Raw genomic sequence first — 23,395 nt, 5'->3', positions numbered from 1 at the left:
TAAGGGCTAAATTCAGTTTGGGAGCAGCTAGGGAAATATTTCAAAGATTGAATTTAATAGTAATTTGAAATCCAACTTAGTAGTACTGTTGGAGTTTATATTACTATTTTGGAAATTACACTTTTACAAAGTTGTCATTTTCCTGCTTAAACTTAAAAGGATTTTGCCACTGTCACCTGATTCCTGATGCTCCCCATGAGTGTTATGTGTATTCCTCAAATTACTCTGAGTGTGTAAGAGTGGTGTTCCACTCATGAGCATGATAGGCTGGGGCCTGTTCTCAGCCCTTTCCTAAACTTCAAAGGATAGTTGGGGGCTGTACCTAGCCCCTTCCTGACCTCAAAGGATGCCTATCCTGTCACTGGCAGACGCAGCTCACATTTAGGCCTTCCTATAGCCTGCTTGGCCCCGTACCCAATGAGGGAAGGAACTGACCAGAACTAGTTTACGGGGTAGGCAAACAATTGTTCTCCTCCCACAGTTTGTCACAGGGCATAAAAGTGGACCCCACAGATATGTCCTGTGACCATTTCTGGACTTGTAAAGAATCAGAAGTTCTGCTCTTCTGTCTGAAAAACCTGAAGGAAGACTGGACCTGATTCCCTTGAACTCACGACCCCAGAAGAGACACAGTTGGCTGGCCTCCTGTTTGAACTACAGGACACAACAAGCTTCCAGAGCAGAGACTTCTATCCATGTAACTGCCCAGCTAACCAGTTCCAACTAGACCTGCCCTGGCCCATACTGCTGATCTCTGTTGGAGCGAGTGCTAACCCTCAAGTGGTGCTTTCCAGGTCCTGGACCCTTGACTAGTGTTGGAGTGTAGCTTGTACCAAACTGCAAAAGCTCAGGCTTAGAAACTTTGTGCCATCATTTCATCCAGATAACTGGGGGGGGCCAGGACCACCATCAAGTTGAAGCTGTCAACGTCGAATTGCCGGTCGGCTTCAAGTTGCTGGTTTGCCCAGCTGAAGGAGATCTGATTCCAGAAACGTTTCTAAGTCTGAACATAGATAGCTTCATCTGGAACAATGGCAAACAGCATCTCATCGACATTGCGGCCTTCCTTGGCACAGACTTTGGACTTTGCCAGCTCAGATCTTTCCTGCCTTCATCAACAACAACACTGAGACCCCACTCTTCAGCAACCCGCCACTATCAAGCCCCGCTCTGATTCCTGATTGCAGCTTGCCCCACTGGCGATTCATTGATGACCACTTTTTCTCCATAAATGTTGCTAAGTCAGAAGGTAAACCTTCCACAAGGGATGAATCTGGCCTATGCTCCATCATAATCAGCCTTAACTTTTGACTTTGACCATGTCTAGCATGAGCAGATGACAGCAGTTGGCACTTCCTTCTTTTTGGTGCTATTTTTTATTAAAGCTTTGAAAACTCATATCTTTGGTTCTGCGTATTGGATTTTTATCATTTTAGTGCAATTTTATTTGGTCTGACATTTTTATTGTGTGGTGTTTTCGCCGTACTACTGTTTTAATACCACATAAATACTTTATACATTACCTTTAAGTTATGCCTGACTGTTCTGTTCCAAGCTACCAGAAGGTTTAGCATAGTTTTATTTAATGAAATTTGTGGTTCACACTGGATTATTTGTTGAAGGGGGTGTGGACTCACTTTAAATATTAATCACCAGGATTATTTCAAGGACTCATGTGATTATTTTCTGAAGTGTGTCCACACCCAAATCAACAAATAATCCAATTTCTAGCAAAAACAAATTATGAAAAATAAGAAACACAAAGGTCCATAAATTAACTCATTCAATTTCATTTTGAGGCTTGATTTATAAATGCCTGAACATTTCAGATTGTGTGTTTTAGAAAACGCAGGTACATGTGAAAAAGGGACGTGTTTTCTCGCAAGCCTTGGAAGTATGTTATTTCTGTATTTGTTTTATTGGCAGTAAAAAGGTATCACTGTTTGCAAGATACAGAAATCTTTCTTCTACAGACATCGCGGGAAGCAACCTTTTTGAGAAATATTAGTTCAGTCTTGGAGAATACTGGACTGTTTGTTTTGTCTCTAGAAGGAGGCCACTGTCAAAGTTAAGCTGATAACATTCTGATACAGAAGCAGTTTAGGCAGAGATAAAGAAGCCGGTGCTCCACTGTGTGGTATTTTAGAGGGCTGTTATTAGAAGACATTCACAATACAAAAAGGCAAAAGACAATGTTGAGGAAGTACAGAGAAAAGCGAGTAAACCAGTCAAAGAGTTCAACAGAGAAAGGAGTAGAAGATTTGTATTCAAAAGCAAAGGAGAAGACGGGGCAACATGGAAGCTTAACAGTTATTAAGTACTCATCGTTTAAGGTCATACACAGTAATACTACCATTAATGATTACAAACAGAAAGTAGACCTTCAGGTAAGGTAATTGAAAAAAACATTGTAACCGACAGGGCAGTTTAGCATTAAAGTTCACTGTGATTGGGTTTGAATAACAGGGTGGAATGTTGAGGATAACAATTTAGTGATCATTTACGCTCTCTTGCAGTGGGTTGGCCATGATGACAGTCAAGATCCTTCTCAAGAAGTTAATCTTGATACATATACACACATCTTAGTTTTCAGCATTTGTAGAAAGAAGCAAGTTGTGGTCCCCTCCACACCAGGCTAGGACACCTTCCATCCCTTGGGACTTGCAAATTATATCATTTTATTTCACCACTTTAGGGAAGCACCAACAAGAATGTCTTACTCTACTCTTTGGTAAAGTTGGATTCTAGGTGCAACACCGTAGGAAAGACACAATCTAAAGCTGACCCTATCCAATGTGGTAAATAAGTTTAAGAGTTCCACTATATCAGATAGGAAAGTCAACAAATACATGATTTCCACTCTTCCCCAGGGGAATGGAAGCTCAATAACTCTGCTCCACCCCATGAGGTAGAAAAGTTCTAGTTAAAAAATCCAACCCTTGAGGAAGGTAATTTATACAGCTCCAGTTCCCTTATATAGGCACTTTCAATGAACCTTATGGGAAGGTCTAGCTCAAGAACTGCACTTAATCTCATGTAGGAAATAAGTTTCATATTTCCAATTCACTATTTTGTAAGTCCATTTACGGGATCTATTGTGCTCCTTAAGACAGGCAACATCTAGCATCTAGAGATTCACTCCACCTACTTTGAGGAAAACATGTTGTACAATTCCACTCCCACTTGCAGGGAAGACACGTTCTAGAATACCACTTAACTGAACGGATATGGGCATTCCCTCAGATATATTTGACAATTCTGCCCACCCGCAAACCTTGAGGAAAGTTAGTTCAAGAGTTCTACTTTAACCCATGGGAAAGGCATGCTCTACAATTTCTTTCCACCCAGTATACAAGGTAAATTCTAAGCTCAGGGTACATAGAATTGATTCAGAAACAGCAGGTCCACAAGGAGGGGGCTATTCTGCTGCCTTAGTGCTGCAAGGCAGGTTGAACATGGAGAAAGTCAACAGGAAGTCTTTCTTACCTATGAATAATATGTATATAGGCAATTGTTTGTTAGATGGTAGTGGGGGATTGAACTGACAGCATGGTCACGATAGCTCATTCATTTACAGAGTTAGTGGGATACAGGAAAGAGACTGTAATAATAAAGTGCAGGAATAAACTGGGTGCAGGACACAGGAAGTTCATTCATAAAATGGGAGGGCAACAACACAGGGAAGGGACTGTAACACTAAAGTGCAGGACTAAACTGGGTTTGGGGTAAGAATGTTAATTCATAAAAAGGGGCAGCAGGAACACAGTTAAGGGACAGAAATACTGCAGTGCAGCACTCACCTTCCAAGGTCTTCTACACCATGCCTATGACAACCAGTCTAGAAACAACTTCCTCTACTAAACAAAGCTAAACATTCCTCCCGGAAAATTACTTCAAAGCTGACATTCAAGTGCTTGTAATCTTATCCTGGATGTGATAACCCCGACTTTACTGCCTCTCAGGCAACACAAATGACCACATGAAGGGCATCCTGCATGCTGCAGAATGCTTCATCAATGGTCTGAAGAAATATGGTCACATCATCAATCCTAATGGAACTACACTGGCTTCTCTTGCCAGCCTGCATCATCCTCAAAACTAACTCCACCATCAGCAAAGCCATCCCAACCATTAACCTGCCTATGTGGATCCCAAGCTCTTGATCTTCAGTGATTCTCAGCAATCCACGTCTCGGGCGCCATGAGGCAGGGGATGAAGATGCGCAAAGAAAAAAATAAAGGAAGCGATCCTCCTTTAGCTGCGCACCCAGTATCTAAAATGACATGCATGTATCTTACTGGACAATCCCAACCCTGCAGCAAATTAAGAAAGTGTTGAAGACACACGCCTTTGAAGAATACTACATCCTAATACAATAAAAGTCCACTTCTGCTCTCAGAACCCATCTATTGCCCCAACCACTCATTCACCTTACCTTTGCTCTTGACCCTGTACAATGCTCCACTGCCTTTAAGCCATGCAAATATCACATATATACGGGCAGGCATACATGTCTAAGGATAACCATCTTAAATTGTTTTAGTTACAAGTTTGAGATGAACTGCATCCACATTCAAGGGTCTGCAGGTGCCTCAAAAATAAAGTGCTTGTAGTGGTGGTGTGGAAATAGCAGAAAATGAAATCATAATATGAAGAATCTGTAAACAAAAGCATCACAACTGGCGAATGGTGCCCCACTGCCCTCAGAGTGCCAGATGTACCATGTTGTTCCTCAGCAATTTGGAAGCTTTGTTCTGAGACCGTGAACAAATTCTACCCAAATTAGTGCTAAATTTGGCTCCCTTCTACCTCCGTTATTCAAACTGGTCATTGCGAAGCTGACCTCAATCTCTGGAACTTGGTTTCTGAACCTAGCATAAAATAGCAATCATTTACCACCATTTGTTTCATCTACATTTATACCAATGTCATTGTAATGCTGATGTTATGGCATTGTGGGACCCAGGCATGGGTTTACCAGTGTGCTTTTCCATTCATGAACTCAATGTTCATTTTGCCTTACTCTTCTTTGTATTTGGACATAGCTAAATACAAGAAGGCTTTTTGTCTTGAATAAAATGATCTAGCCTGTGCTGAGACATTTGCCTTATATGATGGCCAAGTTTTATGCAAGCCCACAAAAAGGAACATCCCTAAGTCATTCAAATAATAGTGGCAGCATTGTGGTTCCTTATAGGTGTTGGCTAATTGTTCCAGAGTTACTGTGTCACCCACTCTCCTTGTAAGTGAACCCACTTCTTACATTCAGGTGTAGTCTTGTATCTATTAAAGATATATATATATATAAATATATACAAAAGGTACCCTGCATGCTATCCCTGTTTTCAAGGACCTGATTGCTAGAAAATCTTGTTTCGTTAGTACCAAAGGACTAGCACTTATTTACCTTCAGTACAGTATAACATGTTATGCCATTCAAACCTACTGTAAGACACGAATAAATAAAAATACAGGGGAAATGCAGGAAACCTTCACAAGGAAGGCCAACACATATTTTGTCCCATGCTTGTTGCTCCAATGCATCCTGGTTCACTCTGGCACCATCCTGCCCTCACCGCTCCCCCACCATGTCCCACATCCAGCATATGATTTACTCGGAGCATCTCTTTGCAACCTATCAAAAGTCTGGCATAGGATTTTGTCCCACAAGTACAGCATATGGAGCTTCTGTCCACTTAGAGGAGAGAGAAGTGATGGTAAAAGAGTTTGCTGCAGAGCACACCTTAGTTACTCCATGGTCATGCCACAGCCTCCAATGTGAAGTTAATTCTTTGCTTCCTGCAGCCGCTCACTACTAGAGTGAAGTCAGCTGTCATTCATCAATGCTATATTTCCAGTCCTGGCATGGGGTCCATCATAAATTTCTCTTCTATCCGACTTCAAAGAATCTCCTGGATGAGACTGGCTTCTGACCCCTCACCTCCTCTTGGAGTTCCTCTTACAGTTTGAGTTCCTCTTTGAGTTTGAGCTCCTCTTTGAGTTCCTCTTTGAGTTCTTATGAACGACTGAACTGATGAATGAAGGGAGAAGGATGGGATTTAGGCCAGAGAGGCTTCACTGGGGTGAATTGAGAGCAGAGTCGGGAGAGTCCATCCGAGGGCAACGAGGAGGAAAGGCTTTGTAGCTGTAGTACTCCACCACTTGCTTGGGCACTTCAGCCAGCACACATTTTGCCAGGGCAGCCGGGGAAGCCTACAATACAAAAGAGGTAATGGTTTATTTCATACATACTACAACTGTGATATCAAGTCTTATCAGTCAACAAATAGTTTGGAGTTAGTGCAAGGATTTCATGGTAGAAATGAATTTACCATTGGGACATTGAATTCCCAGTTTATGTGTGCAGTGCATTTTCAGACTGACAATTCTGTTTGCAAATAGTCCTGTAGTGCTATAGTAATAAAAATTGAACCTAGATACTACACATATTTATAGGCACCTTACATTTGTGTGGATTAGTTGGGTCAATCATGCCACTTTAGAGTATCTACAAATAGAAGGTACCAGTTGTTCAGTTAATTATATATTGGTTTAGAAGAAGCAGTAGTCACATAGGATTGGGTAAATACTTCTCTTTCAGAAACCATCTTTGTTCAAGAGACAGAAGTATGTTATCAATTTAATGTATCCTGCTCAATGCAAGTATTGTAATTATGTTACTTGTATAGGTCCAATTCGTAAAGCTTTTACCACATGCAAGTCTGAATTACAAGCTTGATTTACCAGTGTAAATTAGTCATAAGAGCTGACTATGAATTCATAGATCTATTTACTAACAAGGAATACTACAGAGTAATGACTTAATATTGTGTGTTATACATTGTCGAAATAAACAGGAAAGTTGATGTACATCCACATACTCTCATATTCACAAACTCTTTCCTGACCTATTCTCAAAAAGGAAGTAGTCAAACTTTTACTCCTGACAACAAAACAAGAAATGACTCCCTTTCAAGCATGGGAAGGAGAATGAAGAACCCTCAAACATGGTGGCGGCCCAAGGGAAGAGGTTTCGCCATGTGAAAAAATATTTTCGAACAGAGAAACAATCCGTAAAAAACAAAGGGGTAATTACGTACCTGGGAAGGCATTCCACTGTGTGTCACACTCCTACCATGGCTCACATCCCACTTAGGCCTTCCTGCGAGTCTTACTCGGACAGGCAGAATGCATATTCGGCTGGTGCAGGAGGTGCCTTCACAGTTAAAACTCACCTCACAGGGCGGCTTGCTGGTACAATATTGGGGCACGTTGTTCTTCTTCTTGGAGAAATGCCCTGCCAAGGAGCCGACAATGTCTCATCCTTAGGTCGCCTTCTTCCTGTACCAAGGCATTCTGGGACTTAGGTGGTACCTGTTACAAGATGGCCACCATGTAATTCTTCCCTATGGCCCTATTCCTAATCCAACATGGTGACACAGATTCTTGATGTAACTTCCTGCTTTTTCCCTATAAAAAGGAGGAATGGAGGAAACTCATCTGCTTCCTGTGTCACAGTTTTTCGAGTACCGGATTTTGTCATGTTCCTTGCTTCTGGTTCTTTTCCTGGTGCCTTTGCTCCTGAACTCGTAATAGTTTCTTTCTTCCTTCTTTCTCCCTGTGCAGTCTCTCGATAACTGCTCCTCTTTTCTGGTTTTCTGCTCTTCCTCAGCAGTTTCCTAGTCCTGAACCCAGTTCTTCTCATTGAAGGCATTGTTGGTTCTCTTGTCACTGTGTTTTCAAGCAGCCAGAAGTATGGCTTCACCAACTACATGTTTCTTTTTGCCTTTGTGGCTTTTTCCTCTTTGAAGATCCTTCCTGAAGGCATTACCTGCTTGACATACCCTTGTTGGTGGCATTGTGGCTACTAGAATATGTTACCCTTACCTCAAGCAAACCAAGTCTGTGAAGATCAGACTGTCCAGAGCTGAAGACAGCGTCACAAGTTCATCTAGATGTCGGCAGAGTGACAGTACATAATTAAACACTATCTACAATTACGTCTGAGAAAATACCTTGGCATTTTTATAACCTGGCTTTCACAACCCTTTCAAGGAGTAATCGTAGAAACCTACAACTGTCAGAAGCTTCTATAAGTGTTCTTGGAAAGGTTTATGAGTTCCTGAAACAAGTAAATCTGCCCATATAAAGTATTTATAGACTTTCCTTGAGAATCAGATCTCTAGATTGCACATACTAAACAACATCTACAAACACAACATCTACAAACACAGTTTATTCATGGACTACTTTAATGGGTTTTGTCACCAAATGGCAACTTCAGAGCAACATGGGCCACATGCACAAAGCATGGCTGTGGTCGCAAATCTGTCCTTTTTTTATCACAAACATGTTTTTAGTGAACAAACACCAAACTGCACTTCTACAGAACTGCAGCAATTTGGGTTTGTGATTTGGTATTTGGAAGGGGCATGTTTACAGCGTTCCTTCCGAGTACCAAATCATAGCGATATGTATTAATGTTTTGCAACTGAAATATGGTCACAAAACAATAATATCTTACCAACAACTCAAAGGAGATGGTAACCTGTTTGCATAAGGGAAGGAGTCCCCAAATGACATCTTCCATTTTGGTAATGTAAAAAAAAGCTTGTTAAGATCAGGCAATGATTCTACAGACCACTGCCTATTCTCAAAAAATGACAGTTAAAATGTTTAATTGCATTTTTTGAAACATATCCTTTTTTCCTTTATGTGAAACGGGCTGTATTTTGATAAAAGATAGCTTTCTTTAAAAACTATCATAAACATCCCTGTTATGGCTATTATTCCTAATGGGCCCCAGACTGTGATCTACCTCATTAATATTCATGAGATAGATCGATTTGTGACCCATTAGGAATCCCTAATTTAAAAAAATAGTCTAATACATTAAGAATAGCAGTTCCCTAATTTTGATTCGCAGAAAATCATGATTTTGGAAATTGCTATCTCCAATGTTAGTACATCTGGCCCAATGAGAGTAAGAAAAATCAAGGAACAATAATGAAGGCAGGAGAGAAGCTGATCGTAGATGTGAAGCATAAGGGCCAGAGAAGGTAAGGAGAAAAAGTTCATAAGCAGATCGAGGTCAGGGTATGGCGATGGTTCTTATAATTGCTGTTTACTCGAGTTTCCTGCCAAAAATCTGATAGCATGTAAATTAATTTTGCTCTGTTTACTCTCTTTCAGTCTTTGAGTAGAGGTTGATACTTCTGATGTTTCCGAACTCCTCAGGGTTCTGTGTAAGATAGGGCAATTTTTCTGCTGAATCCTTTTTGTGTCTTCTTAGTACTACATAAATTATCTTTGGTGTGTAATTGACTTCTTTATTTTCAATTTTAGGAATTTGCTGAAATTTAACAATGCAAGTATGAATGTACTTATTCTAATTGCTCTCGTCCGACTATATTCCCACTTTCATACATCACTCATAAATAAAGGCAGTGGCTCTTAACATGTTGTCCATCGATGCCTGGAAGTTGGCTGAACCTACTCAGGGGGACTGTGACTGCTTAGAAAATTAAGTAACAATTGTACATTAAGGAAGGACACATTAATAAAAAAGCCCATATTTAAACTTCTAAAGATTTTAAATACTCTATCAATGTGAAAGAATTTGAAATAGGAAGCTCAAAAAGTAAGTTGAAATCCTTATCTTGATTCATGGAAGCAGCGTAAGTACAGTATACAGAATCTAGTAGGGGAAATTGATGTGTTCAATTGAAGCAGCACTGGCATGTCCCAACAAAAAGAAAGCATGCATTAGGAGCTAAAAAGACAATGTGATATGCTGTCATTTAGCATATAACTTTGCCTTTCCCAAAAAATAATTCTTGAAAAACTCAAACCTTACAAATAAAAGTAGTTTTAATGTTTACATTTCTTTTGTTAACTACATAGAATATTTTAGCATGTGTGTATTTGTTTGATTTATATTTATTTTTGTATTTATATGTATTATTTGGAGGTTAAAATCATAGAAATTGCATAGGTGAGGGTCCACTACTTCCAGCACTAATTCAGTGGGGGTCTACCGAAGTCAAAAGGTTAAGAACGGCTGGTTTAGGTTAAGGCTAGTATTAGGGCTCCATAGTCCTGAGGAAGAAAACTCAACAATCGGGTCTTAAATGTTGGCAGGAATATGTTGATCTAAGAATGAGGGAACAATGGGCAATTCATAACTCCCGAACATCTCTTTTAATCGTATCATTGGCCCCTATTATAGGATATGGGTGACCCACTGAGTAATTTTAATAGTATATACTGAACCCCAATTACTACTGTATGCCAGTTACATATGAGTTTCTAATCATGTTTGAGCCCATTCATGCAATCTCTTGCCCTGAGTGTGGACAGTTCTCTGTTACAAGGCATGTCATTACTAGTTGATGATGGCTCTTTATCCATAGTAATACTTAAACAATAGGAGTCCTTATCACAACTCGGTTTTTGGTTTACCATGTCATTAGTTTTCGATAAATTTGCAAATTACCAAGCAAATGGTTGATTGTAGGGCAAGTACAGCAAATTTGTATTTATTAAACAAATTCTGCCAGTGGCTCTATATAGCCTTCAATTGGAGAGTTATAGATGTCTAATGTCAGGGTGATGGAACAGAAGGTCTTCTCTTTGTAACTCTTTATAATAAGGCACATAAAATACAATGTCTTCTCCAGAGACCTTAGGTTGATTTAAGGTTAGGATAATGACTACTGGAGTATAGGATTGTGTACGGCTGACCTATGGTCCTTTAAGGCCAGGAAGATAAAATATGAGTTCTTATCTTCTCTCATAAGATGACTTAATTAAGTCCAGACAAGTGGAATGTTTGACCTTGGCTCTGTGACCTGTGGCCCTTTTGTGTAGCACAAGGAAAATATGTTTTATCACCCTTTCCAAGGAAGGGAGACTAAATAGGGTTAATAGCATAGTACAAGCGAGGGTGGTGGGCTCCTGAAAAGTGGCTGTGTTAGAATATCCTGCTTTCAAGTAATTTACAAAACTAGAAATAGTTCCTAAATAATACATGTGCTCCCACTTTGTTTAGTCCGTCTGTTTTCTTTTTTTGTCAGTTTTCTCTCTTAAAATGTCCCAAAGAGTGAAACAGATTGCATAAATTAGGGAGGAATTACATCTGGAGACACGAGGTGGGCAAAAGGTTAATCTGTCGAAGCTGTGGTCTGTTTCAGAGAGCACTGGGATGTAAGCATTGTGGACTGTCGAGTTAAATAGCTTCCTTTTAAGCAGGCGTGATATTGGAGAAATGCTGCATTCCAGAGGGAATTACTTTTAGACAATACACCGTTAAAAGCCATGAGGAGAGGTTTGTTGGCAGAAAATGTTGGTGTCCCCACCAAGGCGGCCTATCTCTTCACCCGAGCATGGAGTAACCGTGGTAGTTTAAGGGTATTTAAGCGAGAGTGTGCTTTACCAACAACAGTAATGGATTACAGAGAAGGGAAAACTTAAGGCATTTTCATGGTTGGGCTGGGCCTTCGGGCGGTCTGGCACTGAAAGAAGGGCCAGCTTGAAATGACCAGTTTTTTTGATACCCTAGGCCGTGACGAGACCAAAGAAACCCAGCCAAACACTGGCAATTTTAACGCCGGCACATTGGCAGGTGTCAGAATGCTCGAAAAGCCAACACAGGGTTGTGTTAGTGTTTTGCATAAAACAGCGCCTTCAGAGTAGCACTTTGGTCAATGCAAGAGTACCACTTTTTAACACTTTCTTAAAATACTGGGGGAAGTTTTTACTTTATCCACAATATTCCATGAATGCAGTTAAAATAGTGGTTAGACTAATAGGGACTATTTTGGAAGAAGCTGCATTTTCCTTAAATGTTCTAGGACTGGGGTTAAGATGGAAAATGTGCCCGCCCCCCCCGCCCCCCAGTGTCCGCAATGCCCACTACTGCTTTGAGGGTGCGCATAATATACAGCACCCTTTTATTTTTTGATTGTTCCTTAGGTATGTGGAGCACTAAAAGCCTTTGATACTGTTTCATTGTGGTTTATCAAAATATATGGCCCAGAAGACAGCCTTTGAGGCGCCAGTATATTAAACTATGGTTTATGTACATCACTATGTGGTAAAACAAGCATTGGTGTACTACTGCACTTTGTTAGGTGTTCTTACACCTTCATTACTCCATGGCAAGGTTTTATCTTAAATCAGGCAGATTTATGTGATTGGATACAGTGGTATCTCTAGATCAATCAAGTTATAGTGGTACATGTACAGCTTTAGATACGATCCTTTATTGTACGCCTGTTGCATAGGCTTATCTACACATTTTACCAGACTTCATTCATTTTCAGATTCTATAACCTAGTATCTGTACACTCTGGTGTAATGTTCCGTTGCTACAGTGGATTTACCCATGGTGTCTGTGCACTATAATTAGGGTTTCTGGAATTATGTGGCAATAGAAAACCAAAATATGCAGCAAATCTGCCTAAATTATGCAGCAATGAAAGTCAAATTATGTGGCACATTCTTTGACATTATCTTGTTGCTTTTTTCAACACACTTTAATATAGAAGACCTCAAGATACTATAGATTATTAATTGTTTCTTAAGAAACAAATTGAAACGCACTTAGCAATTGCCACTCCTAATGTTACTAACACATAATGCCTTTGTTCTACATACAAGCACAGAAAATAACTTTTATTCACCGACTCCCACTAACCATCAGAGTACAATATAGTGTCTATAGTATACGGAGTTGTAAAACAAACTTCCATTTTTACACATCTGATAAGGGCGTATTTTATTCCAAGCATCCAAAACATGTTTTAAAACTTGTCTTCATTTTCAAATGTACTCCACGTCCACAACACTAGCCCCTGGAAGCACTTTTCTATCTCGAAACAGCATGCAGTTATTTCTTGTATCATACTTATAAAATGTAATTGTCTCCCTAGGAGATAGTGTATGTTTCAACATATTAGAAAACGTAAATGATTAGGATTGTTCAACGCTCTGAGTGCCCTGTAGAAACAATTAGGTGGTTCAATTATGTGGTTTCGAAGGTGAACAAAGAATGAGTCATTATTTCGTCTTGTTTGAATTTCATTTAACTATGAAATAACTTTTTTTTCATGCTGCAGACCGAAGTCATTTTCCGGACCGTCAACTGATGCATTGATTGTCTCTGGGCAACATGTTCGCCGTTTTAGTATCTGAATGCAGCAATCAACAGCTGAAAGAGAACCAGCTACCTTTTCCAAAGTGCTCGTCACTGTGGTGCATCGCGTGTGATGTGGTTGTTTGCTCATTTTCGAACCCACTGAGCTGAAAAGAAAATTAGGAATATTTCCAAAGTATGTTGCAGATGTTGAACTGTGTGGCTAGTGTCCCATCAATATTAACATTGAAATTCTTGAGATTTCAGAATCTCATAATTCCACTTGTCTTGACTACAATGCAGGATCCGTGCATTTTGCAGGAACTTGTGTACTGCTGCAGTCGTTATCTTGTGTCATTTGTGCATTATTTAGTTCTGTCTGTAAACTATAAAGTAGTATTATGTGACATCATACAGGATATCTTTACACTATTGCTCAGTACTCTAATTTTTGTAGATTCTGCGTAATACCTTCACAAGACGGTATAAGTAACACACAGTGGTTTGTGTATTGTAGAGGGTGCTACTCTTAAGTATCCTTCTATTTGTAGTGGTATTTGTACAGCCAGTGGAATTATGCAGCTAAAGAGGACCAAATCATGAAGCAGATCTGACTAAATTCTGCGGCAGGAAAAGGCATATTAAGCAGCATAATGCGGAACATTCTGTGACAGTATTACACCACTATCTTGTCATTTTAACACACACTTTTAATATCGGTGTATCACCTAACTACAGCTACCACCAGCAACTGAAACGAAACCAATTAGGCTTTGCAAAGGATCTGCTACTAGGGGTCACCATGTGTGGTGCTTTATGTTTTTTATAACGTTTGGTCCTTTTAAGCTAAAAACAATATTGTGTTGAATATTCAAACTATGCAGCAGGTGGTGGATTATGTGGTAAGTGTGAGAGATCTTTAAATATACCTAAACATTGTGACTACAAAATAACATTTACCTAGTTACCCTAATGCATTCTTCTGTGGTCTGTGTGCATTATACAATAGCACCTTTACATTCTGGCGGAGTATTTTACTATATTACCTAGAGGTACTGACAAACTCTAACCAGGGCCACTGAAATTATGCGGTGGGGAGACTAAATTATGTGACATGGTTGAATAAATTATGCAGTAACGAAAGACAAAGTGTGTGCATAATGCAGCACATTTTGTGATAGTATTACTCCATTATTTTATCGTTTTTAGTTTTTGCGCACATGCTGGCCAAAGGTTTACCATCATTATTACCAGTTTAACACCCAAATGCAGCAATAAGAAACAAAAAGAAGACCAGTATTATTATATTTGCAAACGGTCTTTCTCTGCGGGGCAACAAGTGTTGTTTCGTTTTTAGTTAACCTTTGATCCGTTTGAGCTAGAAACGTCTTTTTTTGTTAAAGTCTGCAGATTATGCATCAAATTATGCATTATTTGGCAAATGTGGCAACTCCATAATTCTGTGGGAATCACTGAAGCCACAAAATCACATAATTCTAGACGCCCTGACCATAATCAGCGTCACTTTTATATGTTTATCCTGCCACGGTGGCAAATTCCATATAATTATGTATTTGTCACATTGGTCACATGATCGCTTGCAGAATGTGCAGATTCACTCAAAAAACTTTCTAGCTTGTATAGTGCAAAACTATTACTATTAGGAGGTGAGAATTATCTTCTAGATTATGTTAATATCTTAATAACCCAGAAATTCTACTGCTTCTGATGGATTAAGGGCTTTTTCCTCCAGAAGGCGCCAAAACTCCTGGATGTTTGTACACATTTAATATCTGGTTGAAGGGAGTGTTGTGCTAGAATGATTAAAGCAGCTTGTTAATGCTTACTTGAAACAAATATGAGAAAAAAAATCTTATGCAAGAAAGTATTAAGAATGTATTACATTAAGCGTCTATTTTGAGGTCTGATGTATTAAATCTTAAATTCCCACCTAGTCAGAACGTCAAAATAAATGTAGACATCTGACTGTTTTTTTTAAATAGTGGGCATCAAGAAAAATTTGCATGATTTGTCACGAGAAACATGCACATGAAGATTATAGTGCTGAGTGCAACATTATAATTGTTGTTCAAAAACTAACCTAATCGGAGAATATTAAAATAATCGAGCCCTCTTATTTACTTGCCAAGCAAAATGATGCTTCACTGTCGAATATTGTTATTTAGTACATCTTCAGCCATGTGTACACTTTTCTTTCTCAAAAATTTCTATTTTCTAAATCAACTTCATGTTTTTCGCAGCACATAATAGTGTAAAATGTCATTATAGGTAGGTGAGCACGAAGGTGTAACTATACCTCCATGGGCTAGTGTTAGAAATTGGGTCTTTGGTTGTCAATCAGGTTACCCCCGTCCAAGCAAGGACCCTCACTCTGGTCAGGGTAATGGAGAAACACACTTAGATAACCCCTGCTTACCCCCTTGGTAGCTTGGCACAAGCAGTCAGGCTTATTAGCACAGAAGCAATGTGTAAAGTATTTGTATCAACACACACAGTAATACAGTGAAAACACTACAAAACGGACACCACACCAGTTAAGAAAAATAGGTAATATTTATTTAAATCAAACAAAACCAAAATGACAATAATCCAACATACACAAGTTAAAATATGGATTTCCAAAAGAATCAGAGTCTTACTCCATAGAAAACAATAGAAAACGTTGATTTTGCACAAAGTACCTGGTTAGTGGAAAAAATAAAGCTGCATGGGTGTCGGAAAAGGCAGCGATGCATCCATTCCTTCCTTGCAAGGGAGGCCGTGTATCATTTCTTCTCCGGTTGGGTTGGCAATACATCGTTTTTCTCCCTCGCAAGACATCGATGCATCGATTTCCAGATGGGGCACCTCGGATCCGCGCAGAGTCAGGTTGACTTTGACGCCCAGGGATGATGCGTGGAAAATCCAGTTGCACAGTGTTAGAAAACCGCACTGCTTGGGTTTTCCATCATCAGCAGCCTCAAGCGGGTGTTGCGTGTCGTTTCTCCAGCCCCGATGCAGGTGCAGCGTCGATTTTTAGCCAGGAAGCTGGCGGCGTGTTATTTATCAGTTGCGTTGCAGATGGTGCATCGAAAATTTCCCTGCACAGCTTTCTGTGTGTGGATTTTCAGCTCTTGTCTGCCAACTTCACTTTTTAAGTGCCCAGGGACCACTTGGCAGGCCAGGAGTCTCAGCAGAGAGTCCAGATGTTAGCAGAGGAAGTCTTTGATGGCCCTGAGACTTCAAAACAGGAGGCAAGTTCAGTTCAAGCTTTTGGAGATTCTTCACAAGCAGGAATATACCACAAAGTCCAGTCTTTGCCCCCTTTCACAGGCAGAAGCAGCAACTGTAGGATACCCCAACAAAGCACAGTGACAGGCAGATGCAGCACTCTTCCTCAGCTCTTCAACTCTTCTCCTTGGCAGAAGTACCTATTTGTTCCAGAAGTTACCTAATTTTCAGGGGTTCTGGGTTCAATACTTTTACCACTTTCTGCCTTTGAATTAGGCCCACTTCAAGGGAAAGTCTCTGTTGTTCACAAGATCCTGCCTTGCCCAGGCCAGGCCCCATACACACACCAGGGGGTTGAAGACTTCACTGCAGGCTACACCCAGCTCCCTTTGTCTCACTGTCTAGAGGGATTCACAAACAGCCCAACTGTCAAACTGACCCAGACAGGCAATCCACAAACAAGCAGAGTCACAGAATAAGTTTTAAGCTAAAAAATGCCTACTTTCACAAAGTGGCATTTTCAAACTAACAATCTAAAAACGAACTTCACTAAAAGATGTATTTTTAAATTGTGAGTTCATAGGCCCCAAACTCCATATTTCCATCTGCTCTCCGAGGGAATCTGCACTTTAAAGTTATTTAAAGGCAGCCACCATGTTAACCTGTGAGAGAGATAGGCCTTGCAACAGTGAAGACTGAATTAAGCAGTATTTCACTGTTAGGACATGTAAAACACATCAGTACATGTCCCGCCTTTAACATGCACTTCACCCTGCCCTTGGGGCTAACTAGGGCCTACCTTAGGAGTGCCTTACATGAACAAAAAGGGGCCTGGCAAGTAGGTACACTTACCAAGTCGAATTGGCAGTTTAAAACTGCACACACAGACACTGCAGTGGCAGGTCTGAGCCATGTACACAGGGCTACTAACGTGGGTGACATAACCAGTGCTGCAGGCCCACTAGAAGAATTTGATTTATGGGCCCTGGGTACCTCTAGTGCACTTTACTAGGTACTTACGAGTAAGTCAAATCGGCCAATCATGGATAAGCCAATTACACATACATTTTACATAGGAACACTTGCACTTTATCACTGGTTAGCAGTGGTAAAGTGCCCAGAGTAGCAAAATAGAGTCCAGCACACATCAACAATCTGGGAAGCAGAGGCAAAAAATTAGGGTAGACCACGTCACGGATGCCAAGACTAACAGCCAGCAAATGTGCAGAATTTAGTATATTACCCAAGTCTACCAACGCTTGGCATAGTTTAGCGTTGCCCTTCCTTGCAGATGGAAGCTCCATCAAACAGGGACCAGGCATCTTAATGCAGGGATTTGTTTTACCCCAGCTGTCTTCGAAATGGCAATGGAGAGACAAAATGGCCACCACTCAGGTTCATAATCGCCTTTCACCTCTACCGGAAGTCCCACCCTGAAACTACTGGCAGCAGGGAGGAGACGGAGAATGCCACCTCAAGTGAGTATGTCTAAGTTGCTCAACTGTTGCTGTATCTTTAGAGACACAGTAGCAAACTTCAGCAGCACCACAGGGTAATGTACAGTTTTAGCCATAGTGTTTTTTTTTTTTAAACATTGCTAGCTTTGCGGTTTGCAGACTTGATATAGTTTAAAAAAATAATTTAGCAATTTGCATAATCACAAAAAAGCTTGATAATTACGCTTTGAAATTTGATGCATTATTTGCTCTTCCCATGCTGCAGTAAACATGCCACATAATTTAGTCCTGTGTTGCCGCATCATGTCAGTGGCTATGATAATACTGTAGTGTTTTGTAGTTTGTGTGCATCAATGGGATCTTTACACAATAATGTGCTTCATGCTAGTATCCATACGTAACACCGTACTATCTCTACATTACAACACATTTCCCTGTTGTCCTGGAGCAATTTACTGAACGTCTTCTACGCTGTAGTCTGGTTTTCACTACAGTATCACTCCCCTCTTGTAATATTAGCGACTTATGAAGTTGAATGTCTACGCTAATATTCAGGGCATGATTCACAAAGGTAAACTTTCACTTTTGTGTAAGTTTACGATTTTTGGGGAATTCACAAACCACAAGTTAATAGTAAGTTTACGACTTCGAAGCTTCCACAGTTGAGGCTGAGAACACCGCACTTAAAACAATAGGACAGGTCTATCTTTTTATGTGCAGGTTCTCCGCCACGATTGCGGAGTTTCCGCAGTTATAAGCTCAATATTAACTTTTTGTTTGCGAATACAAACAAAATGTAGACTTCCACAAAGTGTAAGTTTAACTTTGTGAATTAGGCCCTCAGAGTTGGTTGCTGGTAGTGCACGGTACAGTAATATCTGAACACTGTATTGAAGTTTGTAGTTCTTAGCAGTGATGTTTGCACATCTGCTGTAGTATGAGTATTATACTGACTGATAACTATGTACTACAGAGTAAAGTGTTGGAGTCCCAGCGCACTGCTCTCTCTTACTGGTTCACCATTCTTCTGTATTTTAAAACTTACATTTTTAAACTCTCTGAAGGGTACAAACTGCACAATGTCCCTCAGCGCTGGTTCGCCTTTTGGAGATCGAAGGATACCATCATCGCCATCCAAGATCTGCATGTCGGTGAAGTCGGCGTTTCCCACCCCAACAATTATGATGGACATGGGTAGGTAGGAGGCACGGACAATCGCCTCCCTGGTGTCAGCCATGTCAGTGACCACTCCATCCGTCAGTATCAACAGAATAAAATATTGCTATGGAGAAGAGCAAGAATAAGGGATTGTGAGAAGAGAATAATCTTTGGAACATAAACTTAGAAGATAACAAATGATTTACAATAGATGGCTGGTGCAAAACAACAAAGAACCGCACTTACCACTATCATCAGCTGTCATCACATAACAAAGAAGTCAGTAAAAATTGAAAGAGGTGCACAAGTATGAGGGAGAAGCCATCACACACCCTCTTTTAAGGACTCAATCATTGGTGGTAAAATAAATGTTACTGAGTGCTCTGTGTATACACATAACTTCAATTTCTTGATGGTCACATGATATTGGTCAGTATCCAACTTTCATCCTTATTTAGAAAGATTAAAGATGGACCAAAATACAGTTTATGTTCAGTCTTTTATTGTTTCATGCTTTTTGTAAAATCAGTTTGATTGTAGCTGATGAAACATTTAGCACAAAAAGCCAACGCATCCTGTCCTCTTGGGAATTCTTCATGTATTCATCGTACTGCATGTAAGTCTATGTCTAAAATGTATTTGGTAATGTGTTACCCTTGATAAGGGAATTACTAGTTAATTTAGGAGTAATGCTTGAAAGCATGCTGTCAGTGTTCCATTTTAGACTTGGACTTAAATGCAGTATGATGAAAACCCTAGCGAGACTTTAACAACTGACATGAACTAATAAACCCTGAAAAAGTCCCAAGAAGGCAAAAGACGTTGGATTTTTTTTAGATGGATGTTTCTTTTATTACAATCAAGTTCATTTTACAAGAAGCATGAAAAAATAAAGGATTGAACATAAAATATGCCTTACATAGCTGCCGTGATACTGAGTTACCACTTTCGCCTATAGTCCACTACCTACAGATATGGAAGGCCAGTAGAGGTACAATCAAAGGTCCTTACTTCTTACTGATTGTTATACAATATTCCATACCCATTACTACTGACTTATGTTCATGGTGGGAATATTGTCTACAGATGCTATTAAGGAAAGGGGAATGTGAGGCGGTGATGGACGATTATAATAAAGGGCTGATGGAATCCAATTTGAAATTTGATTACTATAAACTGAGACATAGGTGGCATTGGTCTCCTACTGGGCTCCACAGGGCCAACCTGAGATATGATTCACTATGCTGATGGTGCAAGGCACTGGACTGTGACATTGTGCATATCATATGGACTTGTTCCCCTATGCACAGTTATTGGCATTGTGTGAGAAAATATATTTTAGTCCAACAAGACTTAACCTTGAAATTAGATTTATTCCATAACATGATTGGTCTACCAGACCTACTCTGCCACTTCACCAGCTGGGTGGCCACTGCACTGGTGGTGGCTAAGATGTGGATTTAGAAATACTGTGAAACAGACAAAATCCCCCACTTCCCAGGAGTGGCTAGAAGACATGCTCACAATGGCCACATTCAAGAAATTGATATATAAAATTAACAACAAACTCCTCCAATTTGAAGAAGTTTGGTGCTGATTCCTTAACAGGTTGACACAATGAGGCAGGGACTTAGAAAACCCTGAGGACACCACAATCATGTTCTTACAAATGGGGAGGCTCCACATTTCCCCTCTCTCTCCCCATTAATGTATCTTACAGGGACACCCATTAGGAGGCATGCAAGCTAACCCCCCCTCTCCTGTGTTGGGAAATTGTGCAACATGTATTCTAGCATTTTAATATTACTGCCTGACGGACATGGGATGGCCCTACTCCACAACTGGTCCTCACCTGACATTGTTAAGATACGTGATGGAATTTTCCACCAGTTTTTCTAGCATTCTGCTTCTAGGTTTCCAGTTCTTTTGCTATTCCACCCCCAGTGCCACTACTAAGTCTATGCACTGTATGAAATGCTGGTTTTCAATGTTTATGACCCCTGAAAACATCATATGGGGGATATGGCTTGTGACTGTTACAATGTTGGTTGAAGGTAATGTGTCCCTAGGGGACTTTCCTTATCTTATCTTTAGGTTTGCACCCAAAAACCAGTCCATTCTCCAAGCCCCTACACCTCCCCTCCCATGAAAAAGATGTTCTCGTTATAGTAATGGACACTGTATTTCAATACTATTTGGATGTTTCTCTGTAATGTTTATCGTTACATATTTCATGTACGTTTCTCAATACAGGAATGTGAGACAAAGAAAGGATTAAACATAAACTGTATTCTGGACAATTTTTAATCTTTCCAAATAAGTATGAAGAGTGGATGCCGATCGATATCATATGATCATTAAGCAATTGAAGTTATTTGTATACACAGAGTGCTGAGTAGCATTTCATTATTAAACCTAGAAAGTGTCTTCAGCAAGATGTCAGCCAAGAATGAGCCTTGAGAACATAGGCCAAGAACAATGTCGACAGAGAACTGGATCTAAACAAAGCTCAGAAGCAAGGACCAAAACAGATTCCAAAAGGGTGGAGAGAGGGGTTAGTGGGATCAGAAGACCACCAAGAGCATACATCTTAAGGAGAAATAGGCCAAACCAAAACTTGTGAGCCTAGAAAAAAATAACGCTTTTCTGAGTTGTATAACAGCAGTTTGCCTTTACCTTTGAAGCCTATGACCAACAATGAGGTGATTCTACTCTTTTCATTTCCATCACTAAAACTAAATGATCTGAGGTTCCCTAGATGACCCCATCACTGTCTTCTGCTCACCACATTTGGTGGAGGTTGGGGTTTCACCAGGTTAAACCACTGTGAGACATATCATAGCCACTGTGCAATGTTTCTTCAGTTACAAACCACTAAGGGTAAACGCTGGGCCTAATGGCATAGTGGGCAAATGCCTCAACTCTAGCAGCATGTGTGTGCCTTCTTGGCCACAGGTTCAGCTTCATTCAGCATTTCATCCTTCAGAGACTGATAAAATTGGTATCGTTGAATGGGGTATCAAGAAACTTCTATCACTCTGTACCAGGATTCCCCAAGTGGTAAACATGTGCCTTAAAACATATTATGTAGTGTAAGGACAATGCCTTATCTTGAGGACCAAACAGCGTCTATTAGTTCAGTCAATGGTTTGAATACATGTCGGAATCACTGAAGTTATCCAACCTACCTTTCCTGAAATTAGTTAATTGTCTTTCTCTATCTCTTTGATTGACCTGACTAACTCTTTAGCATCGGTATCACAAAACAAAACCACTCTCTAATCGCTTACATCCTAAATGGCATGGCTATGCCCTCTACTTCTTAACTGGCATGATAGTGGTCCTGCCATCCAAACTGGCATGACGGTGATTCCTATAGCCCTATTAGCATGATAGTGGTTCCTACATCTTAACTGGCATAATAGAGATCCTTACAGTTTAACTAGTCTGGCAGTAGCTCCTATGTCCTAACTGGCATGACAGTGGCCTTACTCCCTAACTGGCAGGACAGGGATCCCTATAGCCCAACTGGCATGACAGCAAGTCCTACCTCCTAACCAGCATGGCAGGGGTTCCTATATTCTAACTGGCAAGCCAGTGGCCCCTACATCCTAAATGGCATGATGGAGGTCCCCATATCCCAACCAGTATGCCCATAAACCCTACATAACCAGCATGGCAATAGTTCCTATATCCTAATTGTCATGACATTGGCCCCTACACCCAAACTAAGAGATTTAAGTGGGATGAAAAAAGTGAAGGTGCCTCCAAGAGTTGTAGGACCAATGTAATTAGTGGCATGGTTTAAAACGGTAAACTACATTTCTGTGATTGCCATAGTATCACTGGACCAGTACTTTGGTTCCTCTCTGAGCCCTTTGTTATTGCTTCCAGATATATACTACACAAGAACTTACAAACACCTACAACCAGCAAGGGCTATTGGCTTTGTCAATGTTTGTTAGCTGTTTAAGATAAATCAGAAAAAAGGATGTATTTGTTGTAATACAATGGATCATGTTTCAATTCTGAAATTGTGAGTGTGAATTAAACATTACCAGGGCCTGTGGGAGGGGTAGTAGTCCATAGAGCGTCTCAATCACTCCTGTTATGTTCACTCTGTTAGACATGTACCCTTTATTGCTCCACATGTCCTTCATCTACATATCTTCCACCTCCTCTCTTTCCTCCTTAGCATCCTCTTTTCACTCTCTCCGGAATGCATTTCCTTGCATCGTCTTCACTTCATCACTCCAAACCCACAAAGCACTTATCCAACTCTAAGCACTGCATTTTTTTTTTAACTTCACCTTGTAAATATTCTGACAGCTGTGTACCTCCTTCACAAACATTTGCACAGAATCACAGGTGTAAATGGAATATGTGACCATTGCTCTGAGCTTTCTGCAGAGAG

At 40.3% G+C, this 23,395-nt stretch overlaps 1 protein-coding gene across 2 annotated transcripts in view; it reads right to left on the bottom strand.

Annotated features, from left to right (window-relative positions):
• Nucleotides 1–1,878: 1,878 nt before the first annotated feature.
• CPNE7 (copine 7) overlaps nucleotides 1,879–23,395 on the bottom strand; it is a 606,098-nt gene continuing 584,581 nt past the window's right edge. For both annotated transcript variants that reach the window (XM_069216819.1, XM_069216820.1), the window contains exons 15-16: nucleotides 18,869–19,105; nucleotides 1,879–6,213 (exon numbers count right to left, since the gene is read on the bottom strand). In XM_069216819.1, the coding sequence (XP_069072920.1) occupies nucleotides 6,076–6,213; nucleotides 18,869–19,105 (375 nt within the window). In that variant the 3' untranslated portion in view covers nucleotides 1,879–6,075. The remainder of the gene's footprint in view (nucleotides 6,214–18,868; nucleotides 19,106–23,395) is intronic.

Source organism: Pleurodeles waltl, chromosome 12 (assembly GCF_031143425.1).
Source record: "Pleurodeles waltl isolate 20211129_DDA chromosome 12, aPleWal1.hap1.20221129, whole genome shotgun sequence".
Lineage (NCBI taxonomy): Eukaryota > Metazoa > Chordata > Amphibia > Caudata > Salamandridae > Pleurodeles > Pleurodeles waltl.
This window is presented reverse-complemented; position numbering and strand designations above follow the sequence as displayed.